General features: G+C 30.1%; 1 protein-coding gene across 8 annotated transcripts in view; it reads left to right on the top strand.

Annotated features, from left to right (window-relative positions):
* The window catches only part of LOC129983793 (TGF-beta receptor type-1-like), an 804,684-nt gene that overhangs the window by 605,422 nt on the left and 182,991 nt on the right, over positions 1-16,271 (top strand). The window contains exon 1 of one of the 8 annotated variants that reach the window (XM_056093424.1): positions 3,793-3,914. The exons of the other annotated variants lie outside the window; for them this stretch is intronic. Coding sequence (XP_055949399.1) covers positions 3,884-3,914 — 31 coding nt within the window. The 5' untranslated portion in view covers positions 3,793-3,883. Of the gene's footprint in view, positions 1-3,792; positions 3,915-16,271 lie in introns of those variants that run through there. 8 annotated transcript variants of the gene reach the window in all.

Here is a 16,271-nt window from a genome sequence, read left to right as displayed (position 1 = left end):
CTCAAAATTGATTTTGGTAATTGGAGATTTATGCAATTGAATTAGAAGTAATTGAAATTATACAGTATTACTATTTTTATTTTAAAAAATGTTCTATTTTTGCATTAAAAATTAAAAGTATTATTTATTTTCCAATTTTTATTTAATACTCGAACACTCCACGTACCATATTTGTGTACGAGATCTCAAAATCCAAACCGCTTTTCAGGTATGGTCTGCGAAGGTGTGAGAAAGGTATTGAGCAAGAAGATAAGTTCCATCGACAGATGTTCCAAGGCTTGAAGTAGCAAGTGTGCATTCGAAAAATAAAATAAAGCAATAGGAATTTCTTGAATATGCAAACGATAAACTATCACGAGTTACAAAATGCTCAAATACACAGTTCTGGCAGGTGTCCCCGATCGAGATTGTCAGACGAGACTCCGAGGTTGCACATTTTTTAAACTAGTTTATCTTTTGTTTAAAAAGAAGACACATCTTCATACTTTTCTTATAATGGCTACTTAGGGATCTTCTTTTTCTCTTTACGTGAAAAAAAAATCACCAAAAATTAGTTTGTGAAAGAGCAGGTGCTATAATTTTGGAACGATTTATCTTTTAAAATTTGCATTTGTATTGCAATTACAGAATTTTTTTTCCAGACCTTTGCTGCATGCACCGGGTATTATTAGCATTGGTATAGGCTTTGAATGAAAAAAAAATATTTCAGACAGTTTTAATTTCTTTCGCAATCCAGTCAGTAATGAGGGACAAAAGCTATAAATGTTATATGCACATTCTTTTTTTGAAAACTGTCGTTTAAATGTTTGTCTTTTGTCCTTCATTGGATACATCTAGATTCATTTAACTCGCCACTCCTTCAAAGCATAATTACGATTATTTGTTTGATTCATATCACACTGAGGTTGCTCTCGATGATGCCAATTTTTTTCAGAATGTTTATAAAGCAAATTTCCTGTGTTTTTGTTTGTGATGAGTGAAATTTCCTTGCAACATATTAAATGTTTGCATATTACCTATAATTCTTTTTTGATCAATAAGGAAATTTATTTATAATTTTCGTAGGTCATAAATAAAACCTCGCGTATTTCAGACTGTTCTGATCCAATATTCCAGCAGCTATAGTAAGCAATAGTCTGGCGAACAGGTGTTGATTCGACTTTTTAAATACATTAATATTATAGATTTCTCAAATTTCTCCAATCTTGCAGCTGTTTTATATTTCTGATTATCGGGTTTTTGATTATAAATGCGTAATTCGCGATTTATCACAAGCAGCTGTATGTCAAGCAATTTTCAAATATTATAATTACGACGAACAGCTGCGAATAAAATTTAGTCTTCTAATTTGTTATTTCCGTCTCTTAAATGAGATTTTGAATATTTTTTTAAAAATTAATCAGAATATTTTGTTCCCAAAAGTTCAACGAAACTTGTAAAAATGAAATGTGTATTAGATTCTATCAGATGAAACTTTGCATTGCTTTAGACGAATAAGTTTTTCATAGCATATAAAGCCTAAATAATAAATTTGATCCTTCGTTTAATAAAAAAAATATCTTTTTTAATGACATTAAATGCAAAATCTTTAAATAGTTGAAAATATATCTTGATCTACACTGTCCATAATTTAATAATTTTCAGAACTGACACATAACTCCATTTTTATTCTAAAATTAAATTTTAATGGAACCCCAAACAGTGTTATTATAATTAATGTATTGTACTGTTTTCATTTGATTCATCAATAAAAATAGCAAACTATTGAACTTGTGATTTATTTGTATAAATACACTGGATAAACGCTAATTCTGTATCTATCAGTTTTAATATTTAAATTGCCCTCTTTTAATGGTGAGTTGTTTTTTAATCGATTTTAGCAATTATTCAACATGTGCAGATTTGTGAATATGTAATATTTTGTAAAATAATGCTTTCAGTATTCTTTTAGAAATTTTGGAAACAATGAAAATGGGTATTAATTATAATGCACAAATTTTTTTCAATAAAAATATTATTCATTAATTTAATGATATTCTTTTATAAAAATTATTTGTTTCCATTTTATAACAGCTTCTAAAATGAAATTGCACAACTGTTTTTCCCATAAAAAAAAAGAATCTCCTCTTTTAAATTAAAAAAAAATCTTAAGAATCGTGTTATACCTTTATTATAAAATATTAATATAAACATTTTAATTTTTAATATGCATTTGAAATAAAATTTAAATATTTAAAAAGCCAAATACGAATAATGTATTTAAAAAAAACGAATGATATTTCTTAATTGTTGAGTGCCCCTTTAAGCGCGATATGTACAACATACAGGGTGTTTATAAAGTCCCGGACCCATTTTGATGTTTAATAACTCATAAAATAATGAAGATATAAACAAACTTATGGTATTTATTGATGGGATAACTCATATATTTTCCTTTTCAGGTTTGAATATTTTTTACTTTTGTAAATATCGTCTGCACGTGTGGTTAATTTCAGATAATTTCATTTTCCAGTCTAAATATCTGCACTTTTCTAAATACCGTCTGCTTATTAATTGCAGTTTTCTCTCTTTTGTTTTTGGCAACTATTGCAATGTTATGTTTACTTTTGATGTGTTTGTTCTATGTAGTACTTTTGTATGTGATGTTTTATTCTAGCGGATATTAAGGAGAATGCATACACCACAAGAGAAAGCACAGATTTTATGGTGGTTCATAGAAATGAAATCGATAGTGCAAGCACAGAGAAATTTCAGAAGAATTTCCCAAAAAGATCCTCCATCCAAAAACAGCATCTTGCGGTGGAAAAAGAATTTTCTAGAAATTGGAAGTATCGCAGATAAGAAACGTTCCGGACGTCCTTGCACAAGTGATTTTGATGTTGAGCGTGTCAGAGAGACATTGCCGTTGAACTTTTTTTGAACTGAGAGAAACGCCGTTGGACTTTTTCCTGTGGGGGTTTGTAAAAGACAACGTTTTCAGGAGGAGAGTGTCTAACATTGATGACCTAAAAGCCAGAATTACAACCGCAATAGTCTCTGTGGATGCCGACATGCTTGTCGCTACCTGGCGTGAAATTGACTATCGACTTGGTATTCTCCGTGTGACGAAGGAAGTTCATTGACAAGGGTCATGAAACTTTTTGAGTCTATTTAACCATTTATGTTATTAATTTTAATCTATCTTTATTATTTTATGAGTTATTAAACATCAAAATGGGTCCGGGACTTTATAAACACCCTGTATATACTCCTTATACTAATAGTATATGCCATTATCAAATTTCAAATAAGATGAAATCGGGCTGAAAATTATACGATACAATTTCATTTGCTCAAATCGAAGTAGCAGATTTATCGTCATATAATCCACGAATGACCATAAATCTTCAGGATTGATATATCCTCCTCCGAAATTCCTGAATTATGATTCCATTTCTGTCAGCCGTCCGTCTAGTTTTAAGATTCCAATTTAAAAAAGGGGGGAGGAGGGAGGGGGAGGAGACCGTCTCCCAATTTCCATCTCTCATCCTTAATTAAGCTGTTCGGAAATAAGCGATTATATATCTTCCTATTTGGTTGAGCTGTTTGCGATTTCAGCTATGAGAAGCAATAAAGGTTCGGACATATCGGATTCCCATTATACCGAAATTCCGATCCGGAATTGACTGATATATTTCTATTCTGCGGCATTGGCAACATATTTTATCGTTTGAAGAGAGATAAGATAGGACGCAAAATGAAAATGTGTCATCTAGGTGGTGGATAATTTTAAATCGTGGGGTTTAGTTGTACCTTGGCTGCAATCGTGCGTGATTGTGTTTGTGTGCGTTTGCTTCCGTGCATTTAGAGGAATGGTTTGTTTGCTTGGATATTCTTTTCTAGAATGAATAGAACAGCAGCTATTTCTGCTAAAGGTAATTCTTTTCTGGTATCGAATTTTAGATTAATCACTTCGCTTTTCCTTACATACTGAAAAGTATGCTGAGACGAGTGTTTTCTGACACCCTTTTGAACCTCCCTACTCGTAAAACTTAATTTGATAAGAACCCTTTCTTTGATATTTTTTCTTTCAAAGAGCATTGTTTATATTTTAAATTGTTAAACAATTGTTAAGTAGCATCCATATCTGTGTTAAATTTTAACATTAAACGAATCTTCTTTTCTGCTTTTTAAAAATTTCCTTCCTTTTCTCTTTTTGAAAATAGTTGAAAAATATCAAAATATATCATCTTTACTTAATGTTTAAACATTAATTGTTAACATTGCAGGGATAACGATACCGTTCGTATTAGCTATGCTTAACAATCGAATACATTTGTTCTTGTAAGCTTTCAAAATGTCAACTTCGCATAAGCGGATAGTAGTAGAAAGTTTAGCATAAATAACTTTTTTCTGTTTGGATTCATTATTCCAAAGGAAAAGATTGATTGAATTAGAGATCTTTTTCCTCACTTCAGCAATATTTTTTGTTTGTGGTTAATTTAATTCAACAGAGTCCTTAAAGAAATTCTATTTTAATATTAGTACTAATGCGCCGCTAAATGTCAAATTAAAATTATTAGAAATAAAGCATTCAATTATAATGCATAATAATAAGAATTAATGCATAATAATTTAATTATTATACGTTCATTTTTCAATTTCAAAAAAAAATCCTTAATTAAACTTGTATTGAATCCTACTATATTTTAATTGTTTTTTTTTATAAAATTAAGATTATTAAAATTCATTTTTATATCTTTTAAAGTTATGGTGTAAAGTGACTTTAAAAAAATTTGAAAGTAAGCTGATGAATATTTAATCCGTTTCAAAAATGGATTTTGGAAAAATCCATTTTGTTATTCCAAATGTTCCAACATTCCAAAATGTTATACTAATATACTTGCATATTAAGCTAATTTTTTGGATAAAAATTTTGCTACGCGTATACAAACTTTGCGTGCTTTTTAAAAAATCTTTATCAAATTAAACCCATTTGAATATTTTTGAAAACTATATATTTTTTATTTTTTTTTTATTTTAATGAGAAAAAATATAGGCAGAATACAGTGGATGATAGTAGTTGAATTCACATTGAAGAACTCTTTTGAAGCTAAAATATAATTTTCTTATTTTTTGCAATTTTAAAATTACTTTTCAGTGATATAAATCACATTTGTGTTTATAATAATAAAATTCCAAGTTTTTGAAATTTTATGGACATCCAAGAGTAAAAGGTGAATTGTGAGGTGTTGACGAATTCTTTGAACGAGATGAGATTATTAAGATTTCTTTTTTTGTCTTAATAAAATGTCCTTCTCCGAATTCTGCAGTTTAAAGATTTTAATTTCAATTTTTACTTTATATTTGAATTTCAATAAAATCATACCAGTCTTTATATTTCCATATTTTAAGATAAAATAAATATTGATGCATTTATTTTTATTAGTTTTTATTTCCGCCGCAGCAATATTCATTTACAAATTTATAGGTTTTTATTTTTAAATTGCTAATCCTTTTTCGAATTCTTAATATTAACGTAATGAGGTTTTTCTCTCCTTGAAATCTTGTTCTAATTTTGATAGTGTTGTATTTTTCAAATTTTTTTTTATTGAATCACAAATTTATATGTGATTATTCCATTAATAATTATTCCAAGTTAATTGTACAGAATCAATTTCTGTTCATTGACTTCCAACTTACAAAACTTGAATTTGTATAAAATATTAATTTTTCATTCATATCAAAACTAAACAGTTTCAAGAAAATTAGAGAATATTTTTTTGTTGTTGTTGAAGTGGGTCGTTTCCTCTTTTCAATTTCATACCAACTTTTTTTAAAAATTTTTTCTTAAAGTACGATATTTTTATAAGTTTGAACAAATGTGTTACTAATGAAAATTCCATTGTGGTATCTGTAAAACTAATAAATGAATGTAAATGACTTTCAAGTACATGTTGTTTTATTGTCATCAATTTCACGCTCATTGAACGAACGTAAACTTCCTCCTAACATAGAAGGAACAATGGTTGATTTTGATCATTTTGCGTCCTTGGAAAATTTTAAATTGTATCTTTTTTTCTGTAAAATCTTTTATTGGGAAAAACAATATACGTTTGGCTTCGATAATGGTAGCAGAACTGATGAATCTTTTGCTTGTAATGTATAATAATTTGCTCTTGTTTATAGTTATTTAATGACGATTCAATTTCAATCGTCTGTGCATTTCCTTAATATTTTCGTTTTATTTGTTCTGCTGATAAATGAAATCCTTTGATTATGATGTTGCCAATTCTAACTGAAGCGAATATTGGCTATAATGAAGCATATTATTGACGTATTCTCTTTTTATATTTTCTGAATATTTATTAATATTAATACAAAAGATGTATTAATTCTTATCAGTGCGCAAAATTTCAAGATAAGAACTAAAATTTAATGAGTTATTTCTGCTTTCGTGCTGTATTTTTACTTTTTGGAAATGGAAAATTCGTCTTAATAATTTTTTTTAAAAATTCATACTATTGTTTCCGTGACAGAATTTTTATATCACTAACATGCATTTAGTTTTAAATTTGAAAGAACAATAGTTCTTATTTCTGTGACATAGTTCTGAGTTGATTTAGTTGTTAAATTTAGTGCCTAGTTGTATTCTGTTGTTAATGAAAATACACAGTTTTGTATTTTTTTTTCACTCTGATTATTGATGTACTTAGTTTGGGATAGTAATTTTTGAGACTATACTAAAGGAAAAATGTCGAATAATTTTCCAAATCAGTAAAGAACTCAGTACTCGGTCTGCTAAAGCACCGGAGGAATCTGAATGACAGCCATCGTGTCATCAATGCGTGAACTGAAAATGTTAAGGTCATCATTTACAATCGCTCAGTCCCGGAGGAGTTAAAATAACTCTACTCCACTCTATTATTCTACCCCCGGGAGAAGTGAGAACCGGATTGTTTATATATTTGCAAATGTCAAATCAACGTAATTTAATGCCTTATGAAAAAGACTTTGTAAATTTTGTTGTAAATTTATAATTTCATCTTTACAAGTCTTATAATAAATTTTAAACAATTCATTTGAAAATATTGTATTAACTCTTTAATGAACAAATGAATTCAGTGCCATTTATTAAACTTGACACATTTTATGTGCAGCATATCCAAACTTTCCTTTATTTCTATTGTTGTTTATGGCACTTGTCATAGACAAGCCCCATTCACTGGTCGTGATTTGGACCTGAATAAGAGAACAATCCGCTCTGATCCAGTATCCCCAATGACTTGAAGAAATTATCTCGACTTGAAGGACTTTGTGACCACGACAGATTTATACGTACACCAGCCGCCATATACAAGGAGGGTCTTCGGCCGACGGGGTTCGAACTCACAAGTCGAGGGATACGAATCCAACACCCTACCAACCAAGCTATCTCGGTCCCCTTTATTTCTTCTGTTGTTTAAATGTGTAGATAACTCAATGCGCGTGTTGATCAGATAAAATGAATCAAGCGTATCGGAATATTATCATGTTGGTGGCTTTCTTTTTTCAAAAACGAAATTGACAAAATCACATGATAGATTTCATATTTGTTCGCGAATATTCAAATTTACTGTCAAAGGAGGAGGGAAGAATATATTTGTTATATAATTTAATTTGAATTAAAATTGAATTGTTTAAAACAAAGTCATTTAAGCCGTATTCCCATTTGTGCTGTTTGAAATGCTCGTAATTATTAGTATCTCGGAGGAGGGGGGGGGGGTGCGTTTTTAGTCAAGCTTTTATTTTTTAATTACGAAAATATTTTAATAAGGTTTTCTTGTTTCTTAGAACTTCCGAATCGTTTTGTGACAAAATGCTATCATCAAATGCATCCCAAATCTTGGACTTGAAATTATGTGGTAGTTGTACAAAACATAAAAGATGAATAGTCAGAAAAGCGATTGTTGAAAACGATTAGGAAAAATTTCAACCAAGTATTCAACCGGTTGTTTAATCTTTTGCTCTCCACCCACAACCGATTCTTAATGAGCCGATTTTAGAATAATAACCAAAACGCATCACTCATTAAAAATCCCAATAAATGCCTTATCAGATATGAATTGCAATAATCGAAACCTGAAAGATATGATCGGTTTTTAAAGCATCCATTAAGTGCACATGAAGATAATGTGGTCGGTCGTTGAAAACTAAATGACGCCCTTGTATCATTCAGCTGATAAAGCATAGCGTTGAATAAATGCAACATTTTACTGTTTTGTATTTGCGTTTTGGTTTTGTACAAGAATTCAATTAGTTACTGGACCATTAATGCTGGAAGATATGTTTGGGGAGTTAATTATAACGTTGGAATATGAATTTCAGAATAAATAACGAGTTGAAAACTAAATTCTGTATTGACTGATATGCACTTAGAAACAATTAGTTCCGAGTCTTGAAAGATGCTATCAGTAAAGGCCCCGTTATACAGAAATAGTCCATAAATGCGTAATAAAAGAAGGAAACGATTACATTATCGCTGCATGGTGATGATTCTCTGTGTTAAAGAATTGATACTAAAAAAAATGTTAAAATAAAACTACAAATTATTAAAAAAAGTGTATGTTGCAGAATTTTAACTGAAAATATCAGACATTTATTAATTTATTTCCTATTTATATATAGACTTTTAAAATGTTCGTGAAAATTATGCATTTAAGACTCTTGTTCCTACAAAATCTTGTGCTCCAGATGCCAAGTAATTCTAACAGTTCTTCATATTTTAACAGAATGTCCTGATTTTAATCTTCATCTTTTATATTTTTAAACTGCTTAAAGTTTTTAAAGGCAATTGTTTTTTACCATTTCATCTAAAACTCTAAATTATTTTCAAACACTGTACCGCATTGTTCTACACTTTCATCATTGAACATTATGCATCTTTTGTTTTATTGTATGCTTTTTGAACTTTTTATACTCTTTTTAGTTTTCTTATGGACCATATGTATGGCACAGGGTAGCCTTTTCTGTCTGTTGTGCCTTTAAAACTAACAATCCAATCCATCTACAAAATCTTGACTAATATTTGCCCTTTTACGGGCCTCAGATAAATTATTTTTTAATTGATTTACCTTTAATGGAATGATCTGCTGCATTTCTCTTAAAATATATACTCTGTTAATCATGTTAAAGAACGACGATAAACGTCTTCGTTGTCATACCCCATAAATAATCTTAATTGAAATGCGGTTGCGAAAAATAAAACTACAGGTGCAGGTTTTGAGAAGAAGATTAATCTTGATGTCGCTCAGGAAAATTCAAAACATTTTAAGATCTTAATCGTAATTAATGAAAATGAAACAAAATCTGTCAAAACTTGAAAGATTTGTACCTCGCATTCATTTATGTCTGATACGCAGAGGACTGATATTTTAATAGACATTCGTGTGGCAGAGTATCTCCATTAGCGTGATAATCCTGTGTGATTTCCAGGCGCTCTTGTAAAGTTATGAATAAAATGGCCAACCATGGCAGACTTGCCTGGAATGAATGAACAGAAATGCCGGTTCAAGAACTTCAAACAGGTTTCTTCCTGATAGGGAGATGGCCTACCCTGCCAGATAATGAATTACAGAACATTTGCATACCAAAGTCATTAATACTATTTCCAGTTTCTTTTTTCGCCTGCAGAAAATGAGCGAGTTGTAATGCATGTGTTGATACAAATGTCGTCAGTGTTCTAAAATTCCATCAGTTACTTAACGTGCGAGAGATACGTAATACGTGTGCCGGTCAATAATACATGAAATAGTCGTGTCCTAAAAGTGCGGTGAATTTTCGCATTTTGTTATTTTTTTTGGAAAAAGAAATGAACTATTTTTCTCATTTATACAGTCACTTTTTGTAAAACAAAGATTTTTTTCGTTTGTGGTTGAGTTAAAATGTTCAGTTTTCACATCTGTGCGAGTTTTAAAAAGAATATAGTTTGTCCGTAGTGTCTATAAAGAGTTACAAATGTATTATAACCTGGATAAAACTAGTTTACAATATAGAAATTACGTAAGTATTTACTCTTTATTCTTCAGTGAATATTCATATTTCATTGAATTAAGGCAATGATATTTCATATCTCCAATACATCATACCCTAATATTTTAATTCTTTTCTTCCACTTGAAGGATATTTTATAAATTAATGGTTTCGATAATTCTATCAACATAAATTCATTCCATTTTCCGAATTGGAAATCCAGATATCTTTTTAATACTGAAGTTAGTATTTCTGAGTTAAAACATAAGTTGACGTTTCGATCCTCTCTATCATTCGCCTTTACTTATGTTTTTTTTAAACAGTTTTGAATGACATTTTTCAAGTTTTAGAGAACTCGTAAAACTGTCATGGATTCTCTTTAAAAATAATGTAAATTTTCATTTTTCTTCCTTCTTTCTTTTTTAATTTTTGCGAAGAGAAGCGTGTTATAACAAGATCCATTAGTCTTTTCATAATAGAAAAAAACTGTCCCATTTTCCCTTTATTTTATATATACATAATGATTAAAATATATAAGTTTTTATATTCTTTTGTTTTATTTAAATTTTACTGTTATTTTTCGCTTGTTATTCTTCGCTATTTATTAATATATACAAGATGGAAGGTCCAATTTTAAACTTTCTTTCCTCTTCTTTCCTTTTATTTTCAGCGTACTTTCATTTGCCCGGACTTATTTCATTTGATAGTTTATTATTATTATTTATCTATTTGTATATTTATGGTGACAATGCACTGTTTTAATATTTTAAACATTTAATGTTATGAATGTGAAAGCTTTGGGAAGTCAATTTAAAAGATTGTATTTCCGTGCTATTTATAATTAAAAATAAATAATTTTATAATTTATATAAATTTTTTATTATTTATAATAAATTTATTTAAATCGTTTTTAACTCAGATTCCATTTGATACAGATAATCATTGCGTTGCTTTTAACGATGTGATTTTGCAATACCTGTCTAATTAGCACCCTTTGCTTTCTTTCTAAAATGGCGTAGGGTGCTAATGAGGGCCTAATCCCTTTATAATCTATTTAATTGTACTAAAATAGAAAACTTATCCTTTTTAATTTTATAATTACACTGTCCTAACGATACAAATAGGTTGGTTACCAAGAAAGTTTTTATTTAAATGATTAATAGTTTAACTTCTGACTCTTTTACTTTTCTTTACTTTCTTTGCCATTTTATATTTCTCAATTTAGCACCAAAAGAAGCTGCATTTAGATTTTGCAGTTTCTGCTTATTTCTAACTTCCTTTACTTTTATTTGCTTCAAGAAGAAAAAAAAAAGTGTTGACTTTCGCTAAAGAATTAATAAGTTCCTTTAATAAACGCTTCTTATTTAATGATTTCTGTACTACGTGAGTTCATTTTGTTTCCAGTTCTTTTAAACTGTACAGCAGGGGTGTTTGTGCTCCGGGGAAACCCCGGAATTCCGGGGATTTTGAACTTCGATACCCGGAAATTCCGGGGATCGTCGTTCAAAAGGAAGTAGGAATAATAATGAATTATTTATTTTGATCTGGGTAATTTTGTTTGCTTTGAAAGCAGAAAACGCAAGGTCAGTGTGTGTGGTGAAAACTTTTCCTTTCTTTCTCCAAAGGCAGTGATAATGCGTGAAAAGGGGGAAAAAACTTCTTTTTTGTTCTTTCCTTATTGCGAGTTATGACTCATTCCCCCAGTTCTCGGACATTCTCTTCTGGATTCTTTTCGGCAAGTAGGCGCGGCAGAAAAAAAAGGGAGAGACTTCGTTCGACCAGATGTGCGATCACGTGACCTGGGTTCAAAGGTCTTAATTTTGCAAAATTAATGGTTATTAATTTTGCAAAAAAAGTAATTAATTGAACTTTTATAATTAGGTCATTCAATACTTCATAATCGTAATTTTTCATTTCTCCCCCCCCCCTTCTCGAAACTCCAAAATGTCGGTAGTAAGTCCGTAAAAGTTTCAGGGGATTTTTTGGGGTCCCACAAACACCCCTGGTACAGTTACTTCAATTGAATCAGTTCTGTCATGCCTCTTTTTTAGTACTTCAATTGAATCAGTTCTGTCATGCCTCTTTTTTAGTACTTAATTTGCAGTAAAAAACTAATATTCGTAATTTAAATATTAGTAAGTGACGTATTTATCTAAACTTGAGTTATAAAAATACATCTTTTTTTTTTTTTTTTTTTTTTTTTTTTTTTTTCAGTATGAGACAAATGATGAATTTAAAACAGATATTTCACCAACTACGCAATATTTTTTAGATTTATTGTGATTTAAATCAATTTAATAAAAAATTCGTTTTTTTTTTTTAAACAAATCAGTTATACTCCATTTTGAATGAATAAAAGCAAAATAATTTTTGGATTTCTGTTTTGATATTTATCGTTGTTAGTTTGAATTTTATATCATTCTTATTTCATTTTTTAAAAAAAATGATTAAAAATTCTTAAGCATCAACTTTTTGTGCAAACACTAAGAATAATGCGGAGGTTGGGTCTGGTTTTTGTTATACATTTTTGTTAGTTGAAATATTTTTGTCATCTTGAAAACTTGTTTTTGCTCTATTAAAACGGCAAAACGTTGCAGTTTTAAAAGTGTGCTTTCTGAATTGTTTTTAAATACATATGGTGTTTCAGTAAAATAACACTTAATTTCTGTGTTTATTTGCGGTACCCAGCTTAGTTAATTCATAGAATTTCAGTCGTGTGATCTTTTGCTGTGATATCATGTTCAGTTTCCTCCTGCAGGAATTGCATTGTATTTCAAAATTGGCCTGTCGCGATTGCTGCGTAACTGTGATAGCATAACATTTTTTTTGGAAGGGGAGGGGATAAAAAAATTTTTGTAATCATTAATTAAAATCGTTTTTTTTTAAATCTAATAGATGGAATAATAATTGAAAATTAATGGCATTGATTTCATAATTTTGTCACATTGCCATAAATTTCAAAATATTAATGCAGTTGAAATCTGAAATAAATTTCAGTATCAGCTACCAATAGATGAATTGAAATTTTTTCAATTGTTTACTAAGTAAAAATTAAATTCTTGCAGAGCCATGATTAAACGTAAAGACCTTTATGTGGCCTGTCATTGATTTCTTTCTCTGCAAGTTCTTATTTCCCAAATTGGAAGGTGTTGAGATTTCCGACACGGGTATTTATGAAACCATCAAGTAGTTACAAAACCCCCAGTTTGGCAGTGGTGCCACTGATTCACAAATTGGGTGACGAAACATCGTGCGTGAAGTGACAAATCCTTTTTATTCTTCCTTCTTTGCTTGATAGCCAAGGAAGCGCGACGATCTCCCAAATCAGCCACTTGTTTATAATTTAATGTTACTACTTCGGATACAAACGTCACTTTTTTTTTATCCAACACATTACGTTTGTAATTTATGGATGTAAATTTTAATGTGCGAATGCACGTCTTATTGTTATATTGCGAATATAACTATGAAAAAGGGAGATGGGTTACATGCTTATTTTCAGAGAATATTCGAAGCATAAAGAATCATTTAGATAAATGGCGCTGCGCCTTTAGTTGAGAGGAGACATATTCGCTGAATAATAAACAAGGTATGGGTTATTAAGTGTTTTAAAATTTTCTGTAAAAGAAAGAGGAGAATGATTTTCTTTGTACATGGAGCGATGTATCCACTAATGCTTAAATGAATTAATTTAGCTGTAATAATGTTCTCTGGTAAGAATATCGTCCAATAAAAAATGAAATCCAAAAATGAATTCCACTAATGCTTAAATGAATTAATTTAGCTGTAATAATGTTCTCTGGTAAGAATATCGTCCAATAAAAAATGAAATCCAAAAAGGAATTCCACTAATGCTTAAATGGATTAATTTAGCTGTAATAATGTTCTCTGGTAAGAATATCGTCCGATAAAAAAATGATTTCATTTCATTTCTATTAAGACAGACTTCCTGACGTCGTTTTCGGAGAGTTTCTCTACGATTATAAAAGAAAAGTACTCGTTGATGGCGGGAAATGATAGATGAATTAATTGTACTCATCTTCTTTGCAGTGCAGTATGAATATTTAGTACAAAAATGTCTTGTCCCTTGGAACTGCATTAGCCAAAAAGATATTCGTATGCATTAAAAAAAGTGTTCACTGTCCATGTCTTTCTGGAAATAGATGACCATATCTATTTCGTGTTATCATCCATCACCATGCTTTCTGTTATTGAAGCTAAGTCTCTTAGTTAACGTCGTACTCTTGTCAGGTTCTTTAACTGATGGCTCGGTGATGCGTCCATTATGTCACTACCGATCATTTCGGTGAACTCGGTCACTTATTTTTTTAAGTGGTTCATTTTTGTATGGCTCTTTTATCGTTATATAACTCAAGAGCAATTTGCATTTTCAATTATTACTCACTGAAGCTTTTAAGTGAAACATTGTGAAGAATATTAAGTACGTAATACAGATGAAAATAACTTTTGTTGAAGAGTTGATGAGACACCCACTTTTGTTATTGGATCGGATCGGATCGGATCGTAATGTTCTGCCCTCTACTTCAGAGAATAGTGGCGACAGTTTTATAAGATTCTACGTTAGATCTGCTATTTCTTTATGATTAGTTTGTATTGCACCGATCTTCGTTGGTTAGAGTTTTTTAGTTATGACATGATCAGCTTACAATATATATATCTATATGTATAGTCGCTCCCTATCATTTCAGAGATAAAAATTTATTCCAAAAAATTATCTTATTTTATTAGTGTCTTGAAATTCAGCGATTACAGCATTAATTATTTCTCTGATGATACAAATTGACATACCAACCTCTCACCTCTACGATTTGTCAAGCTCCATCGGCCTCAAAACCTCTAATTCAGGATAAATTTTTAATACAGTAATTCAGTCTATAAATTTAGGAACGCAACTTACACCACATTTCACTAGATGACACAGTAACTTGTCCCTCATGGTTAGTATCTCTGGATTGATATTTTGTGGATATATTGGATATAACTGCTCGAGAATCGAATTGAGTTTGCTACGATTTAATACTGATTCTGTTTTTTTTTTTTTTCAGAAAGTTTAAATTTTTCTTTACAATTATGAGCTATTGCAGTTTAACAGAAGCGATTAATTTAAAAATTGATTAAAATAACTAGTAATACGCTATATTGTGTCTGAAATAAAATTAAAAATGGAAAAACAACATGTGCCTCCTTATCAACTCGTGAAATATTTCAAATTCAAAAAATTAAGATGTTTTAATGATCTTAACCGCGAATTGAACAATGTACCTCCCTTTTCATTTCATGTACTAGAATTAAAATAAATTTTGAAGAGTTGGGATAGTATATTTTTTAAACTATATATTTTCTTTCTTATATTTGACTTGAAGTTGCAATATTTTGTTGCAACAAAAGGTAAAATTTTTGAAATTTTCTTTATCTTTACTTTTTTTTTACATTCCAAAATTAGATATTATTAACTGAAATATTCTAGAAGAAAACAAATACTTTCTTCTTTCAGTGTTGAATATTGTTTTAAAATTTTTCTGTAGCAGAAAAAGGGTAAACTGTTATTTTAATAAAACTACTAATTTACACTCTTTAAACACATTAGCTTTTTTCCCCCTAGAAATCCTTCGGATTGTGGCAATCGTTGTGTTTGTTGACACTGACTTCTCATTTTTCAACATGTCCATTATGTTTATTTTGTGATTCAGCATCACGTTTAAAAGTGTTCTATAAAACTAATGCCTGGTGTTTACAGCGAAATGCAGCTTGTGGAAAGAACATTTAAAGTCAGTATCTTCTAGAATTTAAAAGGCGTAGAAACAACTCTTATATACGTAAAAGAACTCAGTTTCCTTATACGATGTCACTTCCGATTGACGTTTCCATAATTTATTTCGGATTTTCTGAAAAGAATGCAAAAATTGAATCTGTTGCATCGTTTGTTTATCGCAAGACAGGCTTGCCAGAATGACTCTGTATTGTGACCATGTATTAAATCACATCTATTATTCATTCGCCTACTGGCTTGTCCAGGGTGTTACCTTCAGCCACTTTGATATCGTTTGCGAACCATTTTCTAGATGATCGTTGCCGTTCATTCGGTTAACTGTAATCGTCTCCGAAAGTACAATGTTCAGTTCAGTTACTTAGAAAGTTATTTCTTTTATGACTCATGTAATAGCTTTTTATGGCAAGGCTCTTTTTTCTTTCAGAAAGCGTGGAGATCACATTCTCTCTTTTTTTTAAAAAAAACCTTCCCTCGTTGTTACATCCTTTAA

The sequence above is a fragment of the Argiope bruennichi genome, chromosome 9 (genome assembly GCF_947563725.1).
Source record: "Argiope bruennichi chromosome 9, qqArgBrue1.1, whole genome shotgun sequence".
NCBI lineage: Eukaryota > Metazoa > Arthropoda > Arachnida > Araneae > Araneidae > Argiope > Argiope bruennichi.
The sequence above is the reverse complement of the archived record's forward strand: the minus strand, read 5'-3'. Positions and strand labels throughout refer to the sequence as shown.